Genomic DNA, 20,551 nt, shown 5'->3' with positions numbered 1-20,551 from the left:
AAGTCCACATCTATTACTTCATATAACTGAAGTTCTTGGCCGATTCTGCTCTGGTCGTCTCATTTTTACAGTCTGAACAAACCCAACAATAGCAACAAACGAATATATTTTTGGTTATTTTTTTAAATTATTTTATTCAGTGAAGTGAAGCAAATGTTTTGCATTAAGCTTAAAGCAGCAGTACAAAACATACAGAGCTGAACATTCTCTAATAAAATCGTAAAAAAAAAAAAGAAAAAAGAAGAAGGAAAATACCAATCAAATTAAAAAAATAAAATCAATAAGCTCACACAACTATGGTAAATCATCACCCGTATCAGATCATTTGCATTCACAATCAGAGAGTAAGATGGGCAGATTTACTTCAGATAACACAAAACAGAGATGAAATTAAGGGGAAATTAAGTGTTGTATAGCATAAAAATAAGGCACAGTGTATATTATAAGCAAATAGAAATAAATGTGGAGATTATCCCTGCAATAAAAGCGTCACATCAAAGAGCAAAACTGTCAGTGTGGTACAAACACGTTTCTAGAAACATTTAGAAAGTATTAAAACTAAAGTGTATCATGTCATATATAGTCCACTCCATACATGACATGTCTCATCAGATATTTTATCTAATAATTGTAGAAACAGTAAAGTGGTTTATCCAGTATTCATCATATGCACTGAGTGACAGGTGACAGGTATGAAATGTGAGATTTTGAGTAGATGTATCTGCACACAGAGGATTTCAGAGGCTCACATGTGGAGAAAAATGACTGATTAATTTTGAATAATAAAAAAATGTCACATTGGTTTCATACTGAGGCTGTTATTGGGAGAGTTTTTCTTTATCAAAGGCCGGTCTGAGTTCTCTGGCATATTTCTGAGTTCTCTGGCATGTGTTTAGTGGAATCTGACAAAAACAAGATATGAAGAGACAGACCGATTAAAAAGAAACAACACATGACACAAAAGAGCAGTGTTTTTGGATGAAAAGTCAGGAGTAAAGAGTTTTGACCAATTAAATGTGTGTCACACAAAAGTGTTTGTTCATAACAGTGAAGAATCCACTTAAATGGGAAGATCAGATATATTAGACATAAATACCATATCAATACAATATTACTTACAGTGTGTTAAGAACACTTTACTAAATATCTCAAGTTAGTGTCTTTTTTAGGAAACAGATTTTGATCTTCATGATCAGATCATTCCTTTAGGTTATTTAAAACAATTTAAAATGAGCAGATGTTTTAAAATAGATCCGATCTCTTCAAATGAAGGCTGTTTCTGATAACTTGACCGATGTGGGATTTCACAGCATCACGAGGATTGAGACTGATGTGATAAAAGAGCTTAATTCAGAGGATTTCTGCCATCTTTCTGTCCCACGGGAGACTTTCTCATGTTCATAAACAGCTCATTGGAGTGAAATATGTTTTGTGATGAACATTTAAAACATTGCAGATGACAGAACATTGCAAAATAAGATTTTTTTTATTATTATTTAATAATGATAATAAGGAAATGTATTAAATCAAAAAATGTGAGTAACTTATAGACAGTCAATATCTATCACAGAAGCTCATACTGTAGAAACAGAGAAATATGGAACATAAATTATAACAAGACCAATAAAAAAATAACTTAAATGAACAAAAGAAACACATTTGCTCCTATCACTGCCATATTTAATATTTATGGTCTAAAGCGCAGGGCGCAATTGCACTTAGGGTGTCCAAATGACGGGAAAAATGGTTGGCGTACCCGGCGCATGCACTGAAATAAAATGTTTTGGCTGCTTGTTCAAATTGCTTCATTAAAATGATCTTAAGCAACACAATTGCTATACATTTTGTCCAAACTTAATTTGATTGTGTTCAATCTGCTTAAATATGTAAAATTTAACTTTACTTAATCTGTTTGTGTTGGATTGCATGAATGATTTGTGTTGCATTAACTGAAACTGGGCGGTGCTTGTTAGTTCCCAGCATGCTTTGCATATAGCTGAATTAAGATAGAATAAATGTTGAAATTAAGTGTTTTTTATGTGTTTTTGAGAAAATGAGGAAAAGGGAAGACTTGACAGTGTGTAATTGTTTTTAATGTTCAATTACATTGGAATTATTAGAACCATTTACATTACAGTGAGTTACTTGTGGAGAAGAGTGGAGCATTTGGTTAGGATGTGGACTGATTCAAATAAGTTTATCATTTGTGACTGAAGAACATATACATTTTAGCAATTAATATGTTATTATGTGCTATTATTAGCTAATAGTCTAGAAATTCATTTGAGAAATCATGTAAATCCTACACACTTTTATTTTTCAGTGCAGTTAAAAATAAACTAAAGCATGTTCACTAAACTTAACCGGTTTAAGTTACAGGGAAGCAATTCCATTGACTTGGTTGGACGTTTACTATTTCACATAGATTCTTTCTCATTCAGTTGTGTTGTCACAACACAAGGAGCTTACATAGATTCAAAAAATTACATTAATGTTAATAAAAAATAATTTGCTTGTGTGTAACCACTGTCCATAATTGAATTGAGTAATTTTTTTGAGTGTGATCTAAAAGGGTTGTCCCTATTCTCTTAATGAGTAATGCACTAACTCTGGGGGATACGGTGAAATGCAGTGAATGACTAAATTACACTTACTAATGACAGAAATACTGAAGCTCTTTATAATTCTGCTGTTCATCTGTAGTTTATAGAGTACAGAGTCTGTGTTTCTGGTGTTTGTGATGGTCAGAGATCCAGTCTGAGAATGTAAAAAAAAAAAAAAGTTTAAATATACTAACGTGACCTAAAAGTATCCATTTCTAAGACAAAAAATTTTACCTTCAAGAAGTCTTAAAAAGTATGAAGTATACGCAGGGGTGGAGCTAGACTCTCAGTACAGTGGGGGTGGAGCTTCATCATGGGGTATGACTGCTACCAAGTCATTTTAAAATTAAAACTGTTTAAAAAAAAACGTAAAATATCTGATGAATGCATATGTAATAATGTGTCACTTGTTGAGCCAAGTAAGCTTACCGGTATATGTTAAATAAAACACGAAGAAAAGCCAAATTTTTTGACAAGTTTGTATTGACGAACAAAGAAAACAGTTTGCCAGTAAAAATGTTTCAGCACCACGGACAGCGACGTCTGATAGACAGCGATGGTGCTGAACAGGCAAAGTGCGCTCAATCAGTGCCACATTACATACTGTAATTGACATGGCACTATTATATATACTGAACACAAAGTTTGTTTACAACTCCATAGGTAAGCTACAGGTGCTACGTGAAAACTTAACCGGGATGAAAACTTTGAGAAAAACAACTGATTTATAACGATTTGAACTAAAATATACATTTTCAAAGATGATTTTTTTTCTTACCATTTTGTTGTCTGCTTAACGATCTTAACGATCCATCCTAAGTGACTGTTACGTTTCATAACAAGAGTTGGATTATCTCAACGTTAGCTAATGCAGTACTTAGCTTTTTTCAGCTAATATCTGCAATATATTACTTTGCCAGGGCCCCGTGCAATGTGTCACCTGGCGAGGGCCCCGTCCCTGTCCAGTGACACAGGATCGGCGGCGTTTGAGGGGCCCCTAATTGGCACGGGCCCTGGGGCGGCCGCACACAAGCACCCACGCTATCTCCGCTACTTGAAGACTGAAAAGTATGTTATAGCTGAAACCAGAAATTATGGATTCTTCACACTTGATGGTCCTGATGAGAGATTCAGAGACAGACTGAAGCAGACAGGCCGTGCTTTCTCACAGAATCCACTGCATCATGATGTGCAACACACACTTTCAGGGTGGAGGGAGACAGCCTTCACTCCAACCCTTCTAGCAGGAAGGAAAATCAGACAAACATACATGAGTCTCATAGACGATCTTCAACAACTCAAAGAACATCATACAGAAACAAACCACATCCTGATTCATACACTGCATATGTGCATTCATACAACCAAGAGATCATTGCACATTTTCACTCCTTATGAATATCACCACTTCAAAAGAATGGAAAATTTATTTCATTTTTTAATTAAAAATATTTAATTTATTTTCATATTTACAGTTTGACTATCCAATACGTGAGCTTAGAATTATAAGGTTCTATCTCCACTTTTGGTAGAAATTGAGTTTTTGACATAATCTGATCCATTAGGTGTTTATTAATGCCTGTGTGGTGTTATTTTTGTAAAAAAAAAATATTTTGTTAGTAGTTATTAATAATAGAAAAAGGTTCCATCTCTCCATTGCCAGCTGGGATGTAAAAACTTTGATGCTCAATCTCTCAGAACTACCCTAAACGGAGATAGAACCTTATAATTCTAAGATCACTAATAATTAGTTGAATGAAATAATGTGGGGTTTGCATGCAGGACAAATCAAACCTGCAGTCACTCACACCCGTGGGATTCTACTAAATAATAGTGATGTTACGTTCTGTGCCGAGGCTTCGGAGCATGTGTCGAGAAATCCCGGGATCTTGAAGTCATGTCAAATGACTACAAGAGAAGAAAGTAATGATTGTATATGACTGGTTCAGGAAGTGGTTCGAATCTTGGCACAACATTTTGACAGATATTTAAACCAATAGTTTAAACCCAACCACTTTCCAGTTTTAAATAATAAATATTGCCCCTCCTGCCTATTATGACCAAAGTATTGATTTACACACATTTGTATATTATACAATCATTATAATCATTTAAATAGATTAGGTTTTTTTCTTTTTTTCACCGATTTCTAAGCCTTAACTTGAGCAAAATACAGTGTATCACAGATCATCAGGTCATCTGTAATGTGTCTGCTTGTTTTACACTCTTTGAGCACCAGGTGGGATTGTGAGCAAATGAAGCCTCGAGAAATGAACCCTTTTGTGAACCACTTGACTGAAAAGCTTCAGTGCTTCATGGGGCTTCATCTCGCCACCACTAATAAATAAACCTCTAGAAAATGTTTTTCACGAGTTCACACTTACACATATTCAGATAGAGTAAAGTAGTAAGCGTATTTGGTGTGTTGTCCGAGGAGAGGGCTCCAAGCTCGGGATTTTGGCCCGAACCCAGAGTAGCCAACTCCCCCCCGTATTCCTGGTTAGGAAAGTAACCAGTCGAGTGTGAGGACTCGGACACAGGGTGGTGGAGGGATGCTGAAAACTGTCGAAGAACAAACATAGGTGAGCTGACTGCGTATATATAGCCTATAGGCCTCCACTCACTTTGCTGATTGGGTAGACATGTTGAGTACTGATTGTAGACAGCTGGTTGGAATGACGTGATGATTGGATAAAAAAACATACTTTAGTTATAACATAAACAACAGCAATTAAGTCAATAGAACAAAAGTGTCTTTTTTTAACAGTGAGTGTAAATTTCACATGTTGGCTTATTTACTAGACCTGAGAGTTTTCCATTAGCTTTCATTATCCAGAAACAGTATTAAAATATTTTACAATAAAATCTGAAAAAATGTGTATAATAACCGTATAAGTGGAGCTGTTGACATATTTTCACCTGTAATAAAGCACCTCAGTGGAAACTGAGTACAAGAATGGAAAAAAAAAATATTTTTTATACTAACGTAATATAAAAGTATCAATTTCTAAAAACAAAAAAATATTAACTTTAACAAGCTAAACTATTGAATGGCAGTGTTATATGATCATGGTGTATTTATTGCGTTTCTCCCTCAGTTTCTCAGCATGCTCAACATGTTTGTGTGATTAAAAGCATGACAGGAAGAAGCTCTTCACCTACAAACTAAACACAAAAACTCTGAACGGCCATTTTCTCACCTAAGATGTTTGTCCACTAACAGATCAAACCACATTTCTGAAGAAACCCGACCGCAGCAGTTTCAGTTTGACTCAGAAGATGAACGTCAGTAAAACTGTGAGATCAGATCTTTTAACTCTGTACTTTTTCCATATATACTCAAATTGATTACTGAATAAATAAACAACCATTTTAAAATAACTAATTAAGCTTTATTTTACGATGAAAAGTTATTAATCCAATATACAGACAATATTCTTCTGTTTTTACATATTTAACACAGTAAGGCAACTACTTGTAGCCTATGCAATTTGAATGCAACATTTTAAATCTATAAAACCAATTATTAAACTAAAGTTGGAATAACTCAGTATCAATTGGAAAGACGAGGAGCTGCTCATAATGAGTAACAGTAAACTACAACAATGAGATTCACTCACAGTAACTACATCATTCATTCCTGCCGCAGTGCATGCTGGGAACTCGACTAGCAGCAAGGATTTTTTAAAGTAATTTTTAATTTTCTGTAAATGTAAATTGGGCATAGGAACATAGTTTAAAAGTGTGTGTGTGTGTGTGCATTAGTAGGGTCAGACTCTGTCGGGGGAGGTCTTGCTCACATTACTTCTGTTGTGTTTGTTTAGATCAGTTGTGCTAGTGTTATTACATCAGAAAATGTTTCACATGTTTGTTTTGTTCTGTTTGTGTTTCTGCCGTCTGATCGGTAAGTAAAAATTTCTGTAATTTAGTCACATCTCAGAGTAATAAACTCCTGCGGCGGTTCGAATTATTTTGACAGTTTATTTTCATCTGCTGTGATCAAATCTCTAAGATACAAATGCAAATCATCCCAAGAAATGTCTAAAAAATATATTTAAATCATTTTATACAACTATAAAAGTCTTGGAAATTCAGTCATTTGAAATGTGTTGAATATATACAGCATATTTAAACTTGTTAAATTTATCATATAATTTTTATTTGATTCTACAGCAGATCATTTTAAAACACATTAAAAGATGAAGTTATTGACTCTCACACGTCTGTCTGTTCACTTCCATTCCACACACACACTTCCATTCCTAGAGCTTCCGAACAAATCTTTGGGGTGCGACTGATGGGGTGAACCCGAGGGCAGAGCTAGAGCTCGTCCTGTCCGATTTTAGGGGAAAATCCGGTCTATTGGAGACGTAAAATAGATTTCTTACGCACAGTGTAATCACCATGGGGAAATCTCACAGTAAAACAAACAGATGTACAAATATGATACACCAGTGTTTTGCCAGATGTGAAGTGTATCTATGTATCATCTTTTTACTCTTTTAATTCCTTTTATAACTGTACATTTTCCTTGCTTTTATTTTGTGATTGTTTTAATTCCTTTCTGTGTAAAGCACTTTGAATTATCATAGTGTATGAAATGTGCAATTTAAACAAACTTGCCTTGTCTTTAGTTTGTAGTCTCTGCTGATGTTAAAGGTTACAAACTGATCTCAGACTTTCTAAACCAACATGAGCATTAATCTGAAAACCTGTTCATGTTCATCAGGAGTGTTTGCTGCCGAAACAAATGAAATACAGTCAGTGTCAGTGATGGAGGGACATTCTGTCACTTTACACACTTCTGTTGATAAAATACATGAAGACGATGATATACTGTGGACATTTGGAGCTGAAAACTCTCTGATAGCTAAAATTAAAAAGAAGAAGCAAATCTTCTCCACATATGATGATGGTCCTGATGGGAGATTCAGAGACAGACTGAAGCTGGACGATCAAACTGGATCTCTGACCATCACAAACACCACAACTGAACATGCTGGAGTTTATCAACTAGATATAAGTGGAGCGAAACTGTCATCAAAATCATTCAGTGTTTCTGTCTATGGTGAGTCCAGATGTAATTCCTCCTGTGCTTCTTGTTTTATTAGATATTTACATATTGAAATGTTTAATAATGTTATAGTTTAAGATGACAGACACAATCACTGCTCATCAACACAATGAACCAAAAATAACTCTGTAGATTTACCCATATTTCTGTTTATCTTATCTTTCTCAGCTCGTCTGCCTGTTCCTGTCATCAGCAGAGACTGTTCACACTGTTCTTCATCACCATCATCATGTTCACTGGTGTGTTCATCAGTGTTGAATGTGTGTGATGCGACTCTCTCCTGGTACGCAGGAATCAGTGTATTGTCCAGCATCAGTGTGTGTGATCTCAGCATCAGTCTCTCTCTACCTCTGGAGGTGGAATATCAGGATAAAAACACCTACAGCTGTGTGCTGAACAATCCCATCAGCAACCAGACCACACATCTGGACATCAACACACTCTGTCACACATGTGCAGGTACCACAGCACTGATGATGATATTAGTTGATGTCAGCGCTGATATTTATTCACTGCCATTTATTCACTGAATTAAATGGTTGATTTTAGGAGAATTAGGAGAATCTTTCATCATGTACGTGTGTCTTTCTGAAGAGTTTTTACTTTATTTTTCTTGTATGGAGCAGAAAACAAGATCTTTTTGAGTTCATGACAGAGACTAAAATCTCAGTTCAATTCATCGTAGTGATTTTTTTTTTTTTTTGTCCACGCCCCCTATTGTGATTCAGTTGAAGCTGTGCTGCGATTGGTCGTCACTGCACTGATGGGCGTGGCTTCTGCAGCTGCTGCTGTTCTTCTGGTCAATGACGTCAGAGCTGCAAGAGGTTAAACAGAGAAAACAGAACAGAAATCAGAAATATTGTAGCAAATAGGCCTATTTCCGGTTTAAACTATGCATGGTGAAATTGTTTAATGATTGAAATGCTTTAGCCTCTGAGCTTGATTGTAAAGGGTTCTTTAATCAAATCTGGTGTGTTGGGCCATTGGGCCAGTATTCTTGATTATTTCATTTTATTCTTTAATGTCATCCATTTTACATTTCTTTCTTAACTGCAGTGTTTTTATTTTTGCTTAAATTATGTTATCTTGCTGTTTTCATTTTCTTGTAAACTATAATTGTATGCAGCAACCCCACAAGTGTAAAACTGTCACACCAATAAATTCCTGTATTTGAACAGAAAACTAAATATTACTTATTGAACTGATAAACAGCTATGAATCATGCATAGGCCTAAATGATAATTTAAGGGTATAATAAAAGAGTCAAAGTTGTTCATCATAAACATTACAAATATTACATCTTTAAAGACCGGATCAAAGGCTGGAAGATAATTTCAACTTCTGAGACTGTTGTCCTTGTTTTGATGATACAGAGTAACCACATACATTAATCTGCATGGTGCTGGGCATTTTCAAAACACTGCTTCATGAAACTTTCTAAACATTTACAAATCTTTTGTTTCGAATCAGTGGTTCGGAGCCATAGACAGTATAAAAATATGGGCATATGGGCAAAAAGCAAAAAGGCGTGATTAGCTGAGGTGACGTGATGGCTAACAGACAGCAGACAAACGGCTATTAGTGACAGCAGTGGCAATCCATACCTTATTTAAGGGTATAGGGGACGATTTCAGACACAGCTTGTCGGCATTACTGGGAACGCCTAAAAAAAACCGTCACACCCATTTATGCCGTGGGGGAAAACAAGCTATTCGAATTAACACACGTAGACCTTGTTAGGCACTTGATCTTTACTCTTTGTAATGATTAAGATCGAGTTTTGCTTGGTGCAATGCCGAAAAGTTGCTGTGTGGCCTTCTGCATATCTAATATCTTAATAAACCTGACCTGAAGTTTTATACTGCCAAATAAACAGACGGAGACATTCGTCGATTCAAAAAGCCTGTGCAATACGTCCATTACAATTAAACATTTACACTACATGATGCTGATATTATTGTAGAGATGAAAACATAAGGGATTAAGATACTTGTCACGGGACTCAAACTGCATCAAAAAAGCAGCCAATTTATCATTAACAGTTTTTCACGTTGAGCTATCACATAGCGACTGAAAGCATAAAGTTATTGTTGAACAAAACATTCAAAAGTCTTTTCATTATGAGAAGTGCTGGGCTCATGTTTGTGCCTCACGCTCACAACCTGATATATAGTTGATGCCGGAATAGCACTTGAAGTTGGGAGCACTTCGACTCTGCGCAGTAAAAAGTCACTCCTGAAAAATCCTCTCCCTCTCACTTCTGTCGAATGACTAAATGACTAAAATGTCGAAGTGCTCCCAACTTCAAGTGCTATTCCGCCATACATTATAGTTATCATTTTTACCCGCTTAGAAAAGTGCCACGTTTTATTTTGTGTCACCATACTTGGTCGTGTAACTACTCGTGTAACTGTATTTAAATAGGGAAAACGTGGAGGTGTTTGGTCGCTTCTAACTTCATCTCTGTTTGGATCCTAATGAATGAACTGGGCTAAGTTAAGTGCTATAAAAGTGTCGACGTGCACGAGAGCGATTGAGTGCACGCACTGAGACGAGAGAGGTGTGTATCAACTCGTCTTAGTTAAGGGAATAACATATGAAAAAACGGTGGAGTATCCCTTTAAGTTGCTGAAATCAATTACTCATAATTAAAGTCATTTTGGCTTTATACTTTTGGCATAAAGTTAAATATTTGTCATACTTGACCAGAAGATGTTCAAATAAATTAGACAAGGAAGTTGTAGGTTGTGTTTGAATATTTACGTATCTGAGCTGAGGTAAATTAAACGCAATTCTCGCGTATCCTTGCTAGATGAAGAATGTGACGGCCCAACAGTCAGTTAAAATTTAAAGGGACACTTCACCCATTTGCATTAAGCTTTGCATTGTTAGAAACCCAGTCATACTATTGAATGGTCGTGCAACACTCTCTCATTTTCCCCTGAGACGAGAGAAATCTGTTATTTACCTCTTACACTTCCTCCTACAATGACGCAAAAATCGTCATTTTGTGTCATTGTAGGAGGAAGGGTAAGAGGGGGGGATTTCTGTTAAGACTACAGACACTAGTTTCTCATCTTTCCCAGGGTGGGGCACGCTCACGCTACAGACCTATTACAGATCAGTGGGTGGGACTTTACTCTCTGAAACTGAAAGCAATATCCTCCATCTTGTTTGAAGCTAAGCTAACAGGCGCTGTGGAGACAGATGTAAAGTTATGACAATAGCGGAGGAGAGTGCTCAATATGATATAGAAGAAGAGGATTTCGGAAGTCTGATGCTTGAATCAGGTGTTTGTGGCTACCTTTACAAGCCGCATTATAGCGAAGAGCAGCCGAGGCAGAAGACCTGCCTGCCGCGGACGAGGAGCCCGGACTGGCTCGAGTTAGGGCGGACTGGTGGCGCCGGTGATCTCACTATGCAACTACGAACCGCTACGAACACAGAGATAGAGTCCGTCTGCGGCAAAGAATTTCAACGATGACAATTTCTCCTGGACGAAATCTCTGAATCAGACGAGGACACGGACGTTTGTGTTGAGAACTATCCTAGTTTCGCACCGCATATGTTCTGACTGAACATCCAGGTACCATGCAATAATTCACCTTTTCGAAAGAAATACAAACGAGGAGTAATGCACTAATGAGTTCGCCAACTAACTAGACATTTTGTGTGAATGTGAAATGAATTTCAAGCTCTGGTGGTAGCTAGCCTTGTAGACGGAAGAGTGATTTCTCTTATAGGCAGATATGCGCTTTCTGGATTAGTGGGAGTGGCTTGCGGAGCTGTGCAATGTGGTGCATTGTGGGAGTTGTTGTCTTTCATACAAATGCGTTCTGAAGTTATTTTTTGTCTTTTCTCGGTCACGAAGGCACCAAATTCAAAAATTATTTTACATTTCGACTACATATATGACCCACTTTAAATAAAAAACAATGTTCAAATGGGTGAAATGACCCTTTAAAGTCCAACTGAAATCAAAATTGACCCTATTTACTTTGTTAGCGCATATTACTAGTCTTGTGGTGAACAATTAATCCGTGCAAGTTAAAACACAGAAAAAAATTGTTTGCCGTCGTAATCTTTAATCAAAGTCTGAAAAGTTACTTCCGGTCTGGAATTCTCTGATGACGTAGGTTTGAGGACTTGGGTTGGGAAACGCTTAACCACTCCCCTCAAACCATTAGTCTGTAATGAGCGAGAGATGGAGAGGAGAAGCGCTAGAGTAAAACCCTGCCCTCTGTTCAATATTCCTTTTCACTGGGAAATACGTCACAGCACTGGAGAAAAGTCGTTTGCAACTTCCGGTTCACGCGGACTTTAAAAGGCTGATTTTCGCGCTTCAAGGCAGTGACGAGTACCAGGGGCGATTCTAGGATTTTCATTTTAGGGGGGCTCAGCCCCCAATGAGGGTATGATTAAAAAAAAAAAAAAAAAAAAAGGTTAGTTTATGGTCTAATGCTCATTATTAACTAGTTTCATTCATTCATTCAGTAACATGCATATGGCAGGTGTGACGGTCCTCTATGGATCAGTCTCATTGTGTATGTGGAGCATCTGCACAAGGGGAAACCAAAACGAATCAGGAATGGCATGACATCGCAAACAGAGAATAGAACAGCCCACAGCAGTTATCAAAAGTTCTGCTCTTTTTTTATTAAACTGGTTCAAATGTGATCGTATAGTGGAATGATGCTTTTTTTTTAAACAAAAGTACAAATATACATGTTTCACAATTCTTTGTCTTTTCCACAGTAAAATAAAATAAAATAAATAAAATCTCCAACTTCTAAAGCATTTCGGCCATATGAAAACAGTATATAAAACAGCAAAGTGTTTTCAACAGGAATATTGCTGTTATAACATACATTTTTCACATAACAAAAATAAACATCAAATTCAATATATTACCTGCACAAGGGGAAACCAAAACGAATCAGGAATGGCATGACATCGCAAACAGAGAATAGAACAGCCCTACACAACACACAGTAAATCAGACGGAGGAATAGCATTAGCAGCAGCCATGCAACACTACATTCAACTCTAAAACTAATGACTCACTCGACGTTAAACAAACGGCATTCATCTCTTAGTTATATCACAACAAAAATACAGTGAAATAAAACATTGTGTAGTGAAATTTAAAGCATTTAGGCTATTATTGTCTCTGCAGCATTTAACATGCGACTTACCACAGCAGTTATCAAAAGTTCTGCTGTGGTTTACCCAGAATTCGCTATTTTTAGCACAGTGGTGCAATACCAAGTGACACCAGCAGATGACCCCATTTATGCAGGAATTTAACAAACTATATACAATCCGTTACACAGGGTTTTATAATCACTGAGGTCCCGAATGTGAGGTATTCAGGGGGGTTCGGGGGCATGCTCCCCCGAGAAAATTGTTATTCCTCTGATCTACATATGTGCATTTTAAGATGTTTTGAAGGCCAAAAAAATTGGATAACAATAGCTTTAAAACCATGTGCGGGTAGCTGTTTTTTTTCTCATCTCATCAGCATCACACTCTTTTCTCTTTGTTTTTATCTTCCTCTGTCTTTTCCCCTCCTAAAGCTGAGCTTTGACTGATAGGCTATAGGCTTTTCACGTTTGTCTATCAGTGAAGAAAGTAAACATAGGGTCAACTGATAGGTTGATTTATGAATCATTTTCTCAGACAAAGCTACCAGGAAAGCTAGGCAACTAAGTTTATTAAATTCATTCACAATATGTACACATTCATTATTGATCTAGGCCTAATATATGGCTGTAGACAGGGCTTTATAATCAAAGAGGTCATAAATTTGAAGTTGTTATGGGGTTAAACATTTTTATTTCTCTAATATGTGCATTTCAAGACGTTTGAAGGCCAAAAAAGGATAAGAACTAGATGTAGACTGGCTTTCCACAAAAATAAATGACGTGGAGCAATTTGGCTGTATTGCGTGTTTATGTATATACCTAAAAAAAGTAGTAGTATGAGCATGTCTGTCTGTGTGTGTGTGTATGTGTGTGTGTTTGTGTATGTGTCTGTGTGTGTGTGTGTGTGTGTGTGTGTGTGTGTGTGTGTGTGTGCGTGTAAGTATGCGTGCGTACATGTGTGTGCGTGTGTGTGTGTGTGTCTGTGCATGTGGATTTGTATGTGTGTGTATGGGTGTGTGTCTGTGCGTGTGGATGTCAGTGTGTGTGCATGCTTGCGTTTGTTTGTATTCCTGCATGTGTGTGTGTGACAGTTAGGGTTGCCAACTTCAGAAAAGGAAAATGCGGGACAATCGTGGTTATATATAGGAAAATGAGGGACACTCAAAATATTGTACTGTATCACACAGTGTACGTCATTTCAGTGTCTGCAGTTAAGTTTGTGTTTAAAAGGTTATCAGACATAAACACATTTGTATTGCTTAACCTATTTATGTATTTAATTCTAAAAATAATTTTAATGTCATACATGAAAAAAGTCACATTACAAACAAACCATAGTTCAAAATAACAGCATTTATCTAAAATAGAAAGCTTTTTTAACATAATACACTAGGCTTACAGTTCAAACGTTTGGGGTAGTAAGATTATTTTTTGGGAAAAAAAATAAAGAAAGTAATTGCCTACTTTTATTCAGCAAGGATGCATTACATTAATCAAAAGTGACAGTTAAGATAATGTTACAAAAGCTTTCTATGTACTTTCTAAAAGCTTTAAAACATTAATAATAATCAGAAATGTTTTTTGAGCATATTATTCCCTCAGGTAGATTACATGTTTTCTTGCGTGGCTGGATGTTAGACTCATGAACAATAATCACGTTGTTTGCATTCGCCAAAATTGATTAGCCGAAATCAAAACGTGGACAGTGAAAGGAAATTACCGTTAGCGCGAGACGAGTCCGGCTTGCTCACGTCACATCTACGTCGTCAAGCTCGGTTTGAGTTTGCGCAGTACGCTCAGCCATCAGGAAGTGAGTGCTTCTAATTTACTTCACTTTTCTTCATTGAATCCAATGGGGTCGGTGTGTCCATTTGTAATACTGTCTATGGGTTAGCCAAGTATAAATATCAGGTGTAGGAACGAAAATAGTAGGTGCGTTTGTTTCTGGCCGGTGGAAATAGATCAACACTCGTGGTGTTCGTATGCGAGAGGTTCGCATGTGGATTTGTTTGGATCTTGGAGACAGGTATGAGTTGATTTGACGTATTAAATAGTTTTAACATGAGGTGATTGTTTTAATATGAATAATAAAGGTGTTTTAATGCTTGTATTTTCAGCTCCACAGAGCCCATTTATTGCTCTTGTTGTATTTGATGTTTTTTTTTTGTTTTTTTTTTGGGCTATATTGTCTAGTCCGCCCAGGTGCTTGAGCTGGTAATCAGGCCCAAAAGAAATGGGAAAGGCCCTTGGAGTGGACTAGTTTTCTTTTCCTTTTTTGTTTGTTTGTATATTGTTTGTTCCCCCACATTACTGCAGCACGAGGATGCTACAGGCCTAGTGTTTGAACAGAGGAGCTGTTTTTTGCATGTAATTTACTTTGGATTAACTGAGTGATTCACAAGGTTTTGTTTAATGAATTTAACTTATGGGTTTATTTTGACTGTTTGATTTCTTTGATTTGTGGTGTAAAGGCTTACTATTGCAAAGTAAACTTCAAATGAGTAAGTATAAATTACTCCACAAATTCTAACTGGCCCAGTTAAATTTACTTATGGTCTTTGTTAATTTTACCTAACTTGGTTAAATGTCCATACATGTCACATTAACTTAAAAAATAGGAGTGCAAAAACGTGCAAAAGAAAAAATAAGTAAATTTTACCCTTTTTTTTTTTTTTTTTTTTTGGTTAAAGGGGTGGTTCGGGATTTTTGACATCGGACCTCATTTTTAAGTCAGCCTGGTTGTTATTCATCAGTGGAGACATTTTTTTTTAAAAATTATCCAGTCCTTATATTTGGATAGTTAGCCGATGCTAGGCTAGCGCGAGTTAATGGTAGATGTTAGCTAGCCATTAAAAACCGTTTTACCCACTCCACAGTGCACCAAACGCAAATCAATTATAACACTAGACTATCGATGCAAATGTCCGTTGAGAGAATAATGTTAGAAATCAAACTTACCTTTCATCACATTGCATTAGTTATAATTTGTTCCCTGTAATCATAAGCCTTGTCTACAGCAGCAGCGGAGTGATATTGATTACCTAGGCAACCGAGTGAGCCGGTAACGTTAAGCTAGATGTAACGACTGTAGTGCGCTTCTGTTCTGTTTACTTTTTGCCGCATTACTAACCGGAGCAAAGTAAAATTCCGCAGCTGCTGAGAAACGAGTTCCTTTGGGATCATTGTGATGAAAGGTAAGTTTGATTTCTAACATTATTCTCTCAACGGACATTTGCATCGATAGTCTAGTGTTATAATTGATTTGCGTTTGGTGCACTGTGGAGTGGGTAAAACGGTTTTTAATGGCTAGCTAACATCTACCATTAACTCGCGCTAGCCTAGCATCGGCTAACTATCCAAATATAAGGACTGGATAATTTTTAAAAAAAAATGTCTCCACTGATGAATAACAACCAGGCTGACTTAAAAATGAGGTCCGATGTCAAAAATCCCGAACCACCCCTTTAAGAACCTCGAACCCTGGTACACTCGCAAGCAAACAACTCAAGACACACACATACATTTGACCTTTCTATCATTCTTAAAGGGTAACTAAACCCTCAGACAACTTTTTTTAGTTAATGATCTGTAAAACTGGGGCTTTATTAATGCTGTTCATTGATTCAAGTAATTTTTTTTGACATTTGGGTTTAAAGTGTTTTAATTCTACAATATATGGTGTAAAAACATCTGAGTGCTGCCCTCTTCAGGTTGAACAATGGCTACTGCAGTTGAATTTTCCTATTGGAAGTTGTGGTGGGTGGTGACCTCAGAGGGAATCAGCTAACCACGCCCTTGCCTACAGAGAGATGCGTCTCAGATGCACGCCCCCTCTCCACTGGGCTCTGCCTACTTTTCCAGTATTATTCAGATATTGCCAGTGGGTGGAGTCAGGCTCTGACCAGAGGGTTAGTTACCCTTTAATATGCCATAAATGGTAACGTTTGTTCTTTGCACAGGACACCGGTTGTTACTTCCTGATATTATGTGTATAAATATTACCCCTCTTCACTCAATAGATATGAGAATGTAACTGTATTGCACAGGCTCTGGCTCTTCACAAAATCTGCTAAAGGGGTAGCCAAGGTGAACCAAGGTGAGTTTTTGGAACAGAAACCTTCTGAATAAATGTTCTACCTGAAGTATTTTTGAGCTTTGTCTTTTAAATGCATTGAGAATCGCAGTGTGCAGCGTATGAGTGCATGCAGACATTGAACTTTTCCTGCTTATTAATTTCAGGTTCATCATGGCAATACTGAAAAGTTGTCTGCTTCTTTTCATTATCTTCTCCATGGGGAATACAGAAGGTAACCAAGACATTTATTTTGTAAAAACCTAAACATTTTGGAAATATGAAATATTCTATTGACTAATAATTATATGGTTATTAAGGAGTGTACAGTGTATAAAGTACACATATTTTCAGCAAATTATCACACAAACATAAAATAAGCTACATAAATAAAAAAATAAAAAACAAATTCTTTGCAGTGACTATTACAAGAGATGTTAATGGACTGGATGGACTGGATGGCCCCGCTACATGGATCAAATTTGGATTCGGATGCTACAAGTACTTTTCTCATCCGGCTAAATGGATCACAGCAGAGGTAATGTGTACAACAAGATGATTTGGTCAAACTTAATATTAGGTGTCTTTAAGTACATCTTAAAAGACAGATGTAAAGACATGTATGTACACAATAAGTGCATTCAAATTATTCATTTAAACTGATACAAATTATTCTCTGGTGAAGTAAATACTACAGAAAAAAACAAATGTAATTTCTACATGGAAAAGCTAGTTCAGGCAAGAATAAAAAAAACAAATTAAAGTCTATATAAGTACTTAATTCAAGCTTGTGGAAATTAAACCGGTGATATCAATGATATAAAATTAAGTAAAACCTACTCAACTTTTATAATACTGGTGTTACCATCATGCACTGGGGCATGAATAATAAATAAGGTTTATTTTTCACTGTTTTCCAGCTGCATTTACTCTGTTTTATCATCACTTTTGTTGTTAGGTTTACAACTTGCCGTTTTGTGACATCTGGATAAATTTTCCACACAAAATAACACAGTCATACTCAAAAACGATCTATCGAATGTTACCTGTCATTGTGTACCAAGTATTATGGTCTCTGTGTTCATGTAGTTTGTTAATTTTATGTACTTAGATAAAGTATGGAATTTATACAATATTTATTGTATTATTTATTTAGATATTTCTAAGTAAAGCATACACTTTAAATGTGTGGTTTAATTCAGTGATATTTTGTTGAGTAAAAAGTTCATTTTGTTAAATTTACTAAAGTTAGTTAAGTAGATGTTACTTTATTCTATATGTGAAATTAAATAAATTAAATATTATTAAGTAATATTTACTTAATTACTTCAATTAAATGTCAAATGAATGTGAAGTTCAATAGTAAGTAGATTTTACTTGATAACAGGCAAGTTGTACAGAGCAGTATCAGTAAAATTTACTTAACTTTACTTGTTAGTGCAAATTGTTACGAGGATTTTATCAATAGATCAATTAGAACAGACTTTGTTTGCAAATGTCTAAAATGTTGTCACTTTTGCTTTATGCTACAAAACATTTGATTTTGTATATTGACAAAAAATTCTGTCTCTTTAGAAAAACTGTCAAAGTCTTGGAGGGAACCTCGCATCTGTGCGTGAAAAACTGGAAAATGATTTCCTGCTGAGTCTGTTGCCTTCTTCTTCCACACGTACTTGGATTGGTGCTCATAGTGCTTTAGTAAGTTCAGATGTGTGTCCTACACTCTAAAAGAATACTGGGTTAAAAACAACCCAAGGGCTGGATAAATAAAGGACAGAACTCATGCTGGGTTCATTTTACAGCTAATTGGGTTGCTCGATACATGGCTTGCATGATAATTTCCTTCATTTTCAATCATATTTTACAGTACAGTATATTTTATATAATTTTTTATACATATTGACAACATTTAAGCTCGTTTAAGAAATATTAGAAGTAAAAATAAACATGTATAAGTAATTCAAGTGCAATCGACAAGTCTCTGTTTTCCCAGTTTCCACCGTAAACGGCGTTGGATCTCGAACAGATGTTGTGCCGAATTTCAACCCTGCAAAATTAGTTCCACCCTTTAGGATTAGTTGTGGGGTAGGGGTTGGGATTAGGGGTGGGGTTAGGATTAGGCAATCAGGTACTGACTTCAACGATGGGGGGGGGGGGGGGGGGGGTGTTCAGCGGGAGAACTTTAGACCGCCACCCTGCGTTTCACTCGTAGCTGAAATATGCTTTGACTGACTACATAACATCCATAAACAATCAGTGCACAGTTCTGAGAACATATTTTAATATCATAGCCTACGCATTTATGTTCTGTATATTTTTTAATAAAATTTTATGCAAGGCATCAGGCGTTTCCATCAGCCGAAAAGACTGACGCAAATCATGCGACACTAGTGTAAAAGGTGATTCACATCGCGCCTTTGTATGTTGCTTTGCATAAAATGTAAACAATATACAGCACAATAACGAATTTAAAGATAAAATGAAACGTACACAAACCTGTATTTTACAGAAGACATAGGCCTACACCATTTTGATGGTGCTGCGCTCTCTCCTGAAGTGACCTGTGGCAAAAGCCTGCGATAAATAACACACTCCCTGGTTTGTTACGTCTGACCCAAGCTCTGGGTAGCACAAGAAAACTACCAACATACTGAAAAAATAACCCAACATTTTTTGTAAAGAGAGTGTAAAGAGACCTTTGTCTCTGTCTAAAAAATACAAATTCAGCTTTAAACAGTAAAGGCAAGGTTTCTAATGAAGATGGTTTTACTTCAAATCTGAATTTAATTGGCTTCTTCCTGAAGTCTGACAACTGTAGTGCACTATTTGTATTCACTCTCTCTCTTCACTCTTTAGGATGGACATTGGATGTGGAGTGACGGAACTGTGTTTCTGTATACCCACTGGTGCGCTGGAGAACCTAACAATAACAAGGGTATCGAGAAATGTTTGGAGATCAACTATTCCTGTAAGAATGCAGTCTGTTTTTTAATATTTCAATTATAATTTACAATCCTACAATTTTACATCATACAGTAACATGAAATCACTCAATTTGGATATTACAAAGTGCCTTAAATTAAATATTCCATTTCATTTTGATTCTAACACCACTATAATGATCTGAATAACTGATTTCATTATTTCACCTTACAGCTAAACGTTGCTGGAACGATGCGGGCTGTTCACACTCACTGCCCTATATTTGTGTTAAGGACCAGCAAGACCGTCATGCTGTTCCACAGTTACTTTGATTGAACTACATTTTTCCGACATTATATTGTCCAAAATGTTATTCTGAAATCAACTATCTTCTAAACTTTAATCTCTTTTCAGTATCTTCTCTGAAACATTCCTGAAATTAATAAAAGCATTGAAAAAGCAAACTGTGCATTGTGGATGATAATGTATGTCAAAATATAAGTATATTGTGTTACAAGGTTTGAGGAAATAGTTATAGTTATTTTAATAGTTATTAAAATAGCATTAAATCAGGGGCGGGGTTTATGCTGTAACAGCACACGTTTCATCATTGGCAAAGAAGACATTTGCATGTTTGTTTCCTGGATTATAAGCAAATATGGAGCTCATCCAGGGCACTTTTTGTTTTCTGTCTTATAAAATATCGCATTATTTTGGTGTGACACCTCTGCAAACA

At 36.3% G+C, this 20,551-nt stretch overlaps 1 protein-coding gene across 1 annotated transcript; it reads left to right on the top strand.

Annotated features, from left to right (window-relative positions):
- The first annotated feature begins 16,842 nt into the window (after positions 1-16,842).
- On the top strand, positions 16,843-20,269 carry LOC307169439 (ladderlectin-like). Its single transcript, XM_079890059.1, has 6 exons — positions 16,843-16,917; positions 17,061-17,128; positions 17,313-17,431; positions 18,469-18,591; positions 19,750-19,861; positions 20,050-20,269. The coding sequence occupies exons 2-6, from the start codon at positions 17,068-17,070 to the stop codon at positions 20,145-20,147; spliced, it is 513 nt and encodes a 170-aa protein (XP_079746185.1). The 5' UTR covers positions 16,843-16,917; positions 17,061-17,067; the 3' UTR covers positions 20,148-20,269.
- The last annotated feature ends 282 nt before the right edge of the window (positions 20,270-20,551 follow it).

The sequence above is a fragment of the Squalius cephalus genome, assembly GCF_949319135.1.
Source record: "Squalius cephalus genome assembly, chromosome: 13".
Taxonomy (NCBI): domain Eukaryota; kingdom Metazoa; phylum Chordata; class Actinopteri; order Cypriniformes; family Leuciscidae; genus Squalius; species Squalius cephalus.
The sequence above is the reverse complement of the archived record's forward strand: the minus strand, read 5'-3'. Positions and strand labels throughout refer to the sequence as shown.